The following is a 12,956-nucleotide window of genomic DNA, read 5'->3' on the forward strand; positions in this document are numbered from 1 at the left end:
TGACATTGAGCTGGTAAACAAGTAGGACCTTTCATCTACCTTCAGAGGACTCTGTAAAGGATATTGATGGTTTAATAACATTATAGGATATATAAAGAGCATATAGGGTCAGGCGCAGTGGCTCACACCTGTAATCCCAGCACTTTGGGAGGCTGAGGTGGGTGGATAACCTGAGGTCAGGAGTTCAAGACCAACCTGGCCAACATGGTGAAACCCCGTCTCTACTAAAAATACAAAAAATTAGCCAGGTGTGGTGGCAACAAAAAATTAGCCAGGCGTGGTGGCAGGCACCTGTAATCCCAGCCACTCAGGAGGCTGAGACAGGAGAACTGCGTGAACCCAGGAGGTGGAGGTTGCAGTGAGCCGAGATTGCGCCATTGCACTCCAGGCTGGGCAACCGAGCGAGACTCCATCTCAAAAAAGAAAAAAGAGCATGTAATTAGTTTACTCTCAAAGTCACATGGACATAGAAAGGAAAGTGTGTATAAAATTTGAGAAGGTAGGTGCCAATTGTTTGTGTATCTCTAGGCTTTAGGGACATCTGTAGACTTAATTTTGACTTTCTGACAAGGGCAAAAAAAGGCTCATGAAAAAGCTATTTATTAACAGGTGGGCACATATTCTGCCCAAACTTGGAGGGAAGAACTAAAAAAGGAAAGGCAAAAATAAAGCCACAGCAAAGAGCTCCACTATTGATTCATAAGGAAATGGTCCTGCTGCATCACTCACACACCACACACACACACCATACTCATGTACATGTGCACGTACACATATGTGTGCGTGCACATGTGCGCACACACACACGCCACACACACACTTTGGCCTGGCCTAAATAGCTCATCTGCTTTGCTAAAATGTCCAGGATTCATTCCAAAACTCAACTTTTGAGGAGGCTCTTAACAAATTCCATACATTCTCAGGTAGCAGGACTGTTAAAAAAAAAAATTCATACAAATGGGACAGGTTCTAAAACAGACCATCCAAGTGAGGTGAGAAGCCTTTGAATGTAGGGAGACCTGAGGAAGACAAAAAGCCCTTCTTCATGATGGTGTTTGTTCTAGAAGGAGGACAACTTTAAGAGTACCTTGAAGGGTTCCAGCAGATGGACCATATTGGCGAGAGGGAGCCCCCCGGCCGCTCGATCTTCACTTTCTCTTCGCCATTTTTGTTCCGTATGCTGATGATCCCATTGAACATGCCCAGCGCCAGGTACTGACCATCATTTGTCCAGCTGTGTACACAACCAACAAAAGGCATGGGGATAGGGGAAGCACCCCACAGAAGGTAAAACTAGTGAGGATGATGCCTTGGTTTGAAATAAAAGTCTGATGAGGCAGCAACAACTGGGATATGGTTTCATTATCGCCGGTCCTGACATAGAGGATCAAACTTAAAATGCTATTTAGTTCTGTAATAAACAGTGAGAAGTGAAGGCACCACTTGGTGCCTCTTTCTGAGCTCCCCCAGCCCTCTGTACATACCTCTATGACAGCCCTTAGCTTGTGCCTACATCTCTGGGCCAGCCACCACTTCCCACTCTCCATCTCAATCCCCTCCCACTTAAAGAGCACCTTAAGAACAGACTTGGTGTCTTCCAACCCCTAGAACAGTGCTTGCTTTGTAGAAGGTGCTCAACAGATGCTGAACGGAAGGGATATACTCCTAGAAGCTGAACAGCAAGAATAGCTACCATTTAGAGTGTCTACTGTACACCAGGTACTGTCCTGCACGCTTTACACTCATGAGTTTGTGTGCATTTCACAACAATCTCGTCGAGTCAGTATTTTTATCCCTATTTGTCAGATGAGGAACGTAAAGCTCCAGCTCAGAAAGATTTAGTAACTTTCCTGAGGTCACATGGCCTGTCAATGACAGATTCTGGATTCTAATCCAGGTCTAGCATCAAAGTGTGGGAGGGAAAGCTTTCTTCCCCACACATGCTCCTGGACAATGACAGCCTCACATTTTCAACAAGCCTCCACTCAGTATAGCTGGATGTTAAGGCTTGTTGCTAAGTAACTGCATGAAGGCAACTTGTAGTTCTCTTTTGTTTCATGATCAAAGGCACAAGTCTTTCCTATCGAGGAGACGAAAAAAGAAGAAAAAAGGAAATACAGGGGCCTAAACCAACTACTTAACACAAGACCTACCCTGCTGCATGAAATAATTGAATTTTGAGAGTCTATGTGGAAGATGAAGGAACGTAAATCTTATCGTCAGAGCTGCACTTACCTGCAGCAGATGATCTTGCTGCTTGATTTGTGTTTGGAGACAGACTTCTGTTCAGGAGACCACAACCCTTCAATGCACAATAATATAAAAGGAGATGGATTGGTTGGAATACTACCCAGCAATGAAAAGGAACAAATAATTGAAACATACAACAACTTAGATGGATCTCCAGGACTTTATGCTGAATGAAAAAACATAATCTCAAAAGGTCATATACTGTACAATTCCATTTATATAACATTCTTGAATGACAAAATTATAGAAATGGAGAACAGATTTGTGGTTACCAGGGTTTGGAGATAACTGGAGGTAAGGTGAGTAGATATGACAGTAAGTGGTAAGTGCATGGTGATGGCTTAGTTCTGTGTTGCGCTGGTGGTAATCTACACATGCGATAAAACAACAGAACTATATAATATACACACTTTGTGCCAGTCTGTTTCCTGGTCTTGATATTGTATAATAGTTACATAAGATGGATCCACTGGGGGAAACTGGATGAAAAGTACATAGACTTCTTGGTACCATCTTTGTAACTTACTATGAATCTATAATTCTTTCAGAAGAAAAATAAGATAGATTGGTAAAGTTCTAGCCAACTTTTCAGGGATTTGACTCTCAAAGAAATGACAATTTCACTGTTCATAACTCTGACATTGCAACCAGAGTATAACCTAGCATTTAAAATAACAATGATGATTTCCGAAAATCTAGTTTTCTTTCATAGGTCTCAATCACAACACATGACTCTATCTGAGCTGTGCCTCTTCCATGGCACACTGGTCACCTAAGGCTTGCTCCCCCCTGTCCCAGATGCCCTGGCTCAGTGCCTCATAGCAACAAGTGTATGTCTAGACAACTTAAGCAAATTCTTCTATTTGCCAAGTTGCGAAGTACAGTCAAGAAGGTAACTCCAGTGCACAAATACATGGCCAAGTGCAATATCAAACAAGTTATTTTTTGCCTTTCCCCTGGTCCAGAATGCTTCCTCCAAACATTTTGACCTGTGCACATGTTATCTGTGTTCCACTAAGCCTGCCTGGAGCCCCCAGCTGGAAGAAACCCCTTCCTCCTGGGCCTCCTTCAGCAGTGCTTAACAGAGCAGGCTGTATATACAATCACCTGGTCTAAGGTCCAAGCCCTGGTTCCTCCACTTGCTAGCTAAGGGACCTCTACCTTTTTTTCATCAGTAGGGTGGGAATGAGAATAATACCTGACACCTCAGGGGCTGTCATAAAGCTCAAATAGAAATTCATTTCTAATCCTTACAACAGTGCCTAGCACACTGCAAGCATTCAACAAATACTAGTACTTAATATTATATTTTTTAAATCCCACTTTCCCCTAAGACCACAAGCTCCTTGAGGGTAGGGATTCTATTCTGTCTTTTTAATATTCCAGTGTAAGCACACAGACCAGTGCTTCACATGAAGAAAATGCTATAAAATATGTTAAACAAATGACAGGCCTTTCTCCATGTATTTATACAATTGGCTTTCAACTCCATTCTCTCTTTTGAACCTCAGAACCAGAACCGTATCAGTGAGACACGGTGAGTAGCATGCTCCTTTTAGATAAGGGAACTGAAACACTGAGAGGGATTAGGCCTCTGACTCCTCCTCTAGTGACTTCATTGTATCCACCAGCAATGAACACAGACTGATAGAGCTGAAAACAGAATCAACCATTAATGGAAATAACCTACAAGCCTCTGCCCAATTTCACTCCCTTCCTCCCTCCAGACATTTTACTGACACCTCTTTTGTGCCAGTACTACACCAGTGCTGTAATGCTGGCATGGGACCGTGGCCAGGATGAACTCCTCAAGGTATTCAGCCCCTCAGAGAGGACAGCTACAGCCACCTGAACAAGTAATGATGACAAACTGCACAAGAAGTACAACTGCAACAGTGAAGAATTTCACATATACATAGATGGTGGGTCAATACAAAGGTGAGGACAACTGCACTGTCTCTGCCAGGGTGAGTCAGGGAAGGCTTCCCAGAGGCAGCAACACCAAGGGAAGGCTTCCCAAAGGCAGCAACACCAAGTTATGCCTGTGCCCTCCCAATCTTCTTTACCATTTCCTTTGCTGGGGCCCTTCCTGTAGTCTCTGATGTCTTACCAGAGTAAAGGTCACCATTCACTGCCTTGGTTTCCACACAATTTAAAGAATAACTGTCAGCCTCCCCTCAGCCATTGAAGGTAGAGAAGTAGTATTAACTCTCTCAGGATAAAATCACCACATTCTGAGTGCATTTCAGCATTTTTAGCCCAGATTTTCAGTTATTCCAGGACAGGACATCAGGAATCAGAACGTACCAAAGTCACTGGAGGAACAAGATGCCAGTTGATGAGTAATAGGATTGTAGGAGACACATTGTATAGCATCATTGTGCCTAGGAAGTAAACAACTGTAGATTACTATGCAGCAAACCACAAATATTTCAGTGGCTACAACTGAAGATTTTAATAATGAGCCCACAACCTCTGACTTTAGACCACATGCTCTTCTGCAAGTGACCAACAAAAAGCACAGAAATTAATTCTCCTACTCCTAAAGAATTAATTCTCCTTCTCTTCACCCACTGTTTTCTTATTTGTAGAGATGGGGACTCACTTTTGGCCAGGTTGGTTTTGAACGCTTGGCCTCAAGCAATCCTTCCACCTTGGCCTTTAGGTGCTTTATTTGTGGCTGTTACTCTTACTGTTTTGTGGAGGCCCAGAAATATAAGATGGAGGTGCAATGAAGACATCACAGACCAAGATCTAGAAACATGACAAATCCTTAGACAACAATGAAAGCTGAGCAAATCATGTACCATGCAAGGCGTCTCAACCCCAGTTTTAGTCCTTCACTTGTGGGTAATACTTTATTTACAACTTCACTCATTCATTCATTCCTTCAAAACTTGTTTGTTGATTTGTACACCCATGTTCATAGCAGCATTATTCATAATAGCTAAGAAGCAGAAGCAACACAAGTGTCCATCAACAGATGAATGGATAAAGAAAATGTGGTCTATATATACAATGGAATAATATTCAGACTTAAAAAGGAAGGAAGCTGAGCCCAGTGGCTCACACCTACAATCCCAGCAGTTTGGGCGGCCAAGGGAGAAGGATTGCTTGAGCTCAGGAGTCATAGTGAGACCTCGTCTTCATAAAAAAATAATAATAATAAAGAAAAAAAAAGGAAGTAAATTCTGACACATGCTACAACACAGATGAGCCTTGAGGACATTATGTGAAATGAAATAACCCAGCCACAAAAGAACAAACATTGTATGACTCTACTTATATGAGGTATGTAAAGCAGTCAAACTCAGAGAGACAGAAAGTAGAATGGTGGTTTTCAGGGGCTGGGGGTAGGAGAGAAGGGTGAGTAGGTATTTGAAGGATATAGAATTTTAGTTTAGCAGGATAAAAGAGTTTGGGAGATTGGTTGCACAACAATGTAAATGTATTTAACATTAAACTGTAAACTTAAAAAGTAGTTAATATGATAAATTTTATGTCATGTATATTTTACCACAATTGAAAAGAGGCCAGGTGCAGTGGCTCATATCTGTAATCCCAGTACTTTGAGAGGACTGCTTGAGCCCAGGAGTTCAAGACCAGTATGGGCAATAAAGTGAAACCCTGTCTCTAACAAGAAAAAAAAAATTTTTAAATTGGCCAGGTGTGGTGGTGAGCACCTGCAGTTCCAGCTATTTGGGAAGCTGAAGTAAGAGGATTATCTGAGCCTGGAAGGTTATAGTTGCAGTGAGCTAGGTACCACTGCACTGTAGCCTGGGAGACAGAGCAAGACTGAAAAGGAAGAAAGGAAGGAAGGAAGGAAGAAAGGAAGGAGGGAGGGAGGGAGGGAAGGAAGGAAGGAAGGAAGGAAGGAAGGAAGGAAGGAAGGAAGGAAGGAAAATTGGTGAGTACCAATTATGGGCTAGGCATTGTATCAGGGACACAAGAGTGAGGAAAAAAAATAGATGCAGTCAGGAGATCGAGACCATCCTAGCTAACATGGTGAAACCCCGTCTCCGTTACAAATACAAAAAATTAGCCGGGCGTAGTGGTGGGCGCCTATAGTCCCAGCTACTCGGGAGGCTGAGGCAGGAGAATGGCGTGAACCTGGGAGGCAGAGCTTGCAGTGAGCCGAGATCGCGCCACTGCACTCCAGCCTGGGCAACAGAGCAAGACTCCGTCTCAAAAAAAACAAAACAAAACAAAAAATAGATGCAGTATCTGCTCTTATGGAACTTACAGGCTGATGAGCAATACTGATCAGTCACCAGAATATACCTAAAACTGCAGTTGTGAGAAATGCCTCGAAAGAGACCTGCTCCAGTCTAGAAAGGCAGGAAAGTCCTTACAAAGAAACTGACATTTGAGTCTGAGATTTGCAGGGTAAGTAGGGACCAACTAGTAGAGGAATAGGGGAAGAACACAGCAGATCCCCAATAGTAAGAGGAGGCCTGGAGCACACTGACCCCAAGTTTCTGACATTTGACACTGGTGGATATAAGGCCATTCTCTGAGACAGGGACACTGGAAGATGACAGGTTGGGGGTGGGATAAAGTCTACAATGTCAGATGAACTGAGATGAGCTACATGAAAGCACCTAGCCCAGTGCTGGCCATGCCAGTAAGTGGCCAAGAAATATTCATTAACTTATTCACTACTCAACCTTCCTATACCAACCACATACACCCACACCTTAATTTCAAGTTCAATTTAAGAGAAAAAAGTTTTCTCCTACATCTTTTCTAAGAGGCTTTTGCTGCAATTATTCAATAAGCATGAAACTCATAATACTGTACACCTAAGTTACTTACGTGTACTTCAGAATGCCTTCCAGTTTTGATGTCCAGATAATAACGCTTTTGTCAGCTGATCCAGAAGCAAAGCGCTTGCCTAAAAGTGTTTTTAAAATGGAAAGTCTTACATTTTATCTTAAACCAGCATTTCCCAGAGAGAATTCTTTAGAAAACTGTTCTTTAAGGTACTAATAAGTGTTAGCTTCTTTACTACTTCTTATCAGTACTGGGAGGCAGGACCTTGGAGTCAGAATATTTGGGTTCCAAATCTGCTTTGTCTGACACTGAGTAAACAAAGATGTATTGGGGGCCTACTACATGTAGCTGTCATGTTCTATGCTAGGGATTAAGTAATGATTAAAACACACATGATCCCTACTTTCATAAAATTCAGTCTAGTGTAAGAAGTACACATCAAATTAATCTAACACAAATACAACATGGTAAGACACGGATCCTATGAAAGAGAATAACTGGGGAACCTGATTTACTTTTTTACTTAAATTTTTATTTTTGACAAATAATAATCATATCTACGTACGAAGTACAATGTGATAGTTTATATACATACACATTGAAGAATGATTAAGCTAATTAACATATCCATCACTGCAGATACTTATTTTTTTATAGTGAGAACATTTAAAATCTATTCCTGGCTGGGCACAGTGGCTCACGCCTGTAATCCCAGCACTTTGGAGGACTGAGGCGGGTGGATCACGAGGTCAGGAGATGCAGACCATCCTGGCTAACAGGGTGAAACCCCGTCTCTACTAAAAATACAAAAACAAAATTAGCCGGCCTGGTGATGGGCGCCTGTAGTCCCAGCTACTCCGGAGGCTGAGGCGGGAAAATGGTGTGAACCCGGGAGGTGGAGCTTGCAGTGAGCCGAGATCGCGCCACTGCACTCCAGCCTGGGTGACAGAGCAAGACTCCATCTCAAGAAAAAAAAAAAACTATTCCTGTACCAGTTTTGAAATATACGCTATTATTAACTATGGTCACCATGCTGTGCAACAGATCTCAAAAATGTACCCCTTTTGTCTGACTGAAACTACCCTTTGGTCGACATCTCCTGGCGGACCTAATTGAGATGAGGGAAGGTTTCTCTAAGGATGAGATCCTTCAGTGGAGACCTAAAGGATGAGCAGAGCTTAGCCAGATGTAGAGAGGAGACAGACCCATCCACATGGATGGAACAGATGTGCAAAGGCCCTGAAGCAGGAAAAGCCTGGCATGTCTGAGGGAATGAGCAGAGTCATCATGGAACAGAGGGAAGGGTGAGGTGGGCTGTGGAAGGATCTCTTGGGACCTCAGGGACACAGCAGAGGCCTTGCTCTTTATCCTAAAGCAATGGGAAGCCAAAGAAAGGTTTTAAGCAAAGAGTGATAGACCAGATTTGCATTTTCATACTACTTGGGCTTTATGAAGGAACAGACTGGAGAGAGGCAACATATAACAAGTAATTTGTTATTAATTACACTGTTACACATTTATAAGCATTTGGAAGAGGATCACGGTACCATGGCAGCAAATAACGGTGTCTTCACCTACTCTGGTGAGAGATGAGGATTAAGAGGTAAGTATGTGCCACATTCTGTACATCTTAAGGACTTTTAGACTTTATTCACAGGGCAAGTGGAAGGTGACCTTGGGCAAGTCACTGTTCTCTGAGCCTCAATGCCTTCATCTGAAACACAGAGGAACAATATCTTCCTCAGAGTCTTTTTGTGGGAGTCAACTAAGATAGTATCTGTAAAGTACCTTTTTTTTGAGACTAAGTCTCACTCTGTTGCCCAGGCTGTAGTGCAGTGGCACGATCTCGGCTCACCACAACCTCCGACTCCCGGGTTCAAGCGATTATCCTGCCTCAGCCTCCCGAGTAGCTGGGACTACAGGTGCCTACCACCACACCCGGCTAATTTTTTGTATTTTTAGTAGAGACGGGGTTTCTCCATGTTGGGCAGGCTGGTCTCGAACTCCTGACCTCAGGTGATCCGCCTCCCAAAGTGCTGGGATTACAGGCATGAGTCACCACGCTTGGCCCTTTTTGAGATGGAGTCTAGCTCTGTCACCCAGGCCAGAGAGCAGTGGCATAATCTCGGCTCACTGCAACCTCCGCCTCCCAGGTTCAAGCAATTCTCCTGCCTCAGCCTCCCAAGTAGTTGGGATTACAGGCACACACCACCAAGCCCGGCTAATTTTTATATATTTAGTACAGACGAGGTTTCACTGTGTTGGCCAGGCTTGTCTCAAACTCTTGACCTCGTGATCCACCCACCTTGGCTTCCCAAAGTGCTGAGATCACAAGCATGAGCCACCACACCTGGCCAAGTACCTTTTACAGTAGCTGAAATAGTAGATATTAGGGTGAGCCGTATGATATTGCTGCAAATACTAAATAAACAAAGAAACTGCTCTTACTATTTCCATCACTCCTCCCTCATCCTGGTAGGAGCAGGTGATGGTGATGAAAAGCATAAGCTTTGGGCTCAGAGTCTCTGGGTCAGAATTCCTAGAGATCTCATTGACCAGCTGCATGACCCAAACAAGCTACTGAAGAGCTTTCATTTCCTTATTTGAAAAATGGATACAATGTTAGTATTTACCTCATGGCTGGTGTGAAGATTAAATGAGTGTATGTATGTGTGTACATACAGTTGACTCCTGAACAACATGAGTTTTAACTACATGAGTCCACTTTTATATGTGAATTTTCTTTTGCCTCTGTCTCCCTGGCACAGCATCACCAATCCCTCTTCCTCCTCCTCCTCCTCCTCCTCCTCGGCCTATTCAACCTGAAGACAGTGAAGATGAAGACCTTTATGATGATCCACTTCCATTTAATGAAGAGTAAATATATTTTTCTTTTTTCTCAATTAACATTTTATCTAGCTTTCTTATTTTAAGAATACAATATATAATACATATAATATTAAAAATGTGTTAACTGTTTATGTTACAGGTAAGGCTTCTGGTCAACAGTAGGCTATTAATAGTAAAGTTTTGGGGGGTTCAGAAATTACATGCAGATTTTTTATTGCACAGGGAGTGGCACCCCTAACCCCTATGTTGCTTAGAACTGGGCCTGGAATAGAATTTTAAAAATTTAGCTATTTCTATTATTTCTTCATATTATATTGTTTTTCTTGAACAAAAAAACTATGTCTTACATACTTTTATATCATGGTTGCTCATTAAATACTTATTAAACTTGAGCCAGGCATGGTGGCTCACGCCTGTAATCCCAGCACTTTGAGAGGCTGAGGTGGGCGGATCACAAGGTCAGGAGTTTGAAACCAGCCTGACCAACATGGTGAAACCCTGTCTCTACTGAAAATACAAAAATTAGCTGGGCATGGTGGCGCGCGCCTGTAGTCCCAGCTACTCAGGAGGCTGAGGCACGAGAATCACTTGAACCAGGGAGTGGGAGGTTGCCATGAGCCGAGATCGCACCACTGCACTCCAGCCTGGGCGACAGAGCGAGACTTCATCTCAAAAAAAAAACAAAAAAAACTTAATAAACTTAAGGGAGAAATCAGAAACAAGCAGACTTAAAGGGCAAAGCTGGAATTCAGTATATCTCAATCTTCAGGTCTAAGAGGAAAAAACCAGTTCTGAGGACTAAAAGACTTCTTAATCATTATACAGGTGTCATGAAGAGGCAGCATGATACACTAGAAAGAACGAGGGCTCTGCAGTCAGAGGACCTGGGTTAGGCCTGCCTCTGCCACCATCACCTGTAATTGCTCCAAGTCTGTTTTCTCATCTTTGAGCAGAGATAAGAGTCCCCTTGCTGCCTGCTTCAGAGAGTTGTTGGGAGCATCAAAAGAGATGTATGTGACAGGACTCTACAAAGTGCTGTGCAAATGCCACTACTGATGGGTCACACTCTGACATCCTCAAGTGCCTTAATGGTGTTGCAGGTCAAAGAGCCCTGCTATGCTTATAAACACCAGAGGCACTAGAGGCCCAGTAGCTCTTCTGTACCTACTGGGCCTTATACTGGGCCCTGAACTGACCCACATTCCTCAACAGCCACTAGGATGAGACAGAAACAGTTCAGCTCTCCAGGCTCCCTCCTCACAGGTCTCCCTAAAACATTATTCTGAACTTGAACTCAAACATGCACACACACACACATACACACACACACACACACACACACACACAAAAATATGACTACCATGGTATAGCACACCAGAAATTAGTTTTGTCTTTGGGCCAATCTGCTGCATGGCCTTGGCAAGTCATATGACTTGTCTTTTTTTTTTTTTTTAGAGACAGAGTCTAGCTCTGTCACCCAGGCCAGATTTTAGGGAGCCTCACTATGTTGCCCAGGCTGGTCTCAAACTCCTGCCTTAAGCAATCTTCCCAACTCAGGCTCCCAGAGCTTTAGGATTACAGCAGCATTATAGGCATGAGCCACCGTGCCCGGCCAGTTGTTTATGTCTTTATGCAGGGCTAAAGTGAAGAGACTGGACTAATCAGACTAAAATTATATGCATGAAATTCTGCATATACATGAAGAATTTTCATCTTTCTAGAAAGTGGTCTAAAGCTTCCATCTGATTATCAAAGAGGCCCATCAGCCAAAAGAAGTTAAAAACCTGGGACTGGAATAATCTCCAAGGTTCATTCAAGCATTATAACATTACAATTTTGTGACTTCTTGGCAGTGGCTACAGAATGTTATCTCTAACGTTATCCATTTGATACATGAAGAAATCGTGACTCAGACTCAATAACCAGCTCAAACTCACAGAATTCTGATGTTGGGTTGGGGTTGGAACTCACAACTGTCTCATTCCAAAGCCCATGTTCTTCCCACTAATCCTATGCTGTGGGACAACATGGATTTATTTTAAAATAAATTTAAATCTCAGTTTCATGCACCATTTCCCTTCCTTCCCAACCCACCTGGTACCCCAACTGTAACAATCCTTCAACCCCACCAGAACCTACTACTTCTCCATTGCTGTCCTCTCTCCCTTCATTATTCAGCCAACAATTCAAGGTTAATATACATAATTATTTATCTGTATACACTTTCTGCTCCCTTGCCCTCCTACTTCATCTTCAAATGTGCTTGCAAAACCACCTCTGGTTAAATTCACCTCTTCTGCCTCTACAACTATGCAGCTCAAAATGGCTGGAGAAAAAGACACAATCACACCAACTAATCTCACTTTCAATTCATGATCACAATCTTCAAGAGGGCCCTTCATGTCACTGGGGATCTCACTACACCTCCTGGGTCCACTCACTCTCCCATTCTCTGAGGCAGTGACTTTACACTTTTTCCTTTCTCTTCAACTCTCTGAAACCTCCCTTCCCCATTGTCACTCTCAGTTGATGTTGCTTCCTATTTCACTGAAGAAAAAAAAAATGGAATTGAGAATTTCCATTAGATTCCTACTACCACATTGTCCCCATCTGCTGGCCTCTGCAGTTCCTACCATGCCCCTATCTAAAGCAAATACCCCGTCTATGCCCTAGATCCCATCTCCTCTTGCCTACTCAACAACTCTGTTCCAGCAGTTCTCTCCCCTCTCCGACATCATCAACTTTTCTCAAATTCAGCATGTATAAAACTGAATTTCTGATCTTCAACTATAACTTTTCTCTACCTGCAGTCTTTGCCATCTCAGTGACGGGGCAACTCCAACCTTTCAGTCCTCAGGTCAAAAACTTTGACTCCTTTTTCTTCACAGCCCATATCCAATCTGTCAGACAATCCAGTTGGCTCCACCCTCCCATTATATCCAGAGTCTGATCATTTCTCATCACCTCCTCTGCCCCCACAGAGGTCTGAGCCACCATCACCCCTTGTCTGGATGATGCTTCCTCACACAGATGTCCCAACCCTCACCTCTTGCAGGTTGTTTCCAACTCAGCAACTAGAGGGA

The 12,956-nt window shown here is 43.1% G+C and overlaps 1 protein-coding gene across 30 annotated transcripts in view; it reads right to left on the bottom strand.

The window, feature by feature from the left end:
- Positions 1-12,956, bottom strand: part of LOC100452287 (intraflagellar transport protein 122 homolog) — a 79,649-nt gene that overhangs the window by 54,158 nt on the left and 12,535 nt on the right. For 25 of the 30 annotated variants that reach the window (XM_063721700.1, XM_063721699.1, XM_024245086.3 and 22 more), the window contains 4 exons: positions 7,066-7,144; positions 4,558-4,634; positions 2,236-2,302; positions 1,088-1,234 (listed from right to left, as the gene is read on the bottom strand). In XM_063721700.1, the coding sequence (XP_063577770.1) occupies positions 1,088-1,234; positions 2,236-2,302; positions 4,558-4,634; positions 7,066-7,144 (370 nt within the window). Of the gene's footprint in view, positions 1-1,087; positions 1,235-2,235; positions 2,303-4,557; positions 4,635-7,065; positions 7,145-9,471; positions 9,626-12,956 lie in introns of those variants that run through there. The other 5 variants (XM_063721702.1, XM_063721701.1, XM_054550542.2 and 2 more) reach the window with 3 other exon arrangements.

Source organism: Pongo abelii, chromosome 2 (assembly GCF_028885655.2).
Source record: "Pongo abelii isolate AG06213 chromosome 2, NHGRI_mPonAbe1-v2.0_pri, whole genome shotgun sequence".
In the NCBI taxonomy this organism is placed as follows: domain Eukaryota; kingdom Metazoa; phylum Chordata; class Mammalia; order Primates; family Hominidae; genus Pongo; species Pongo abelii.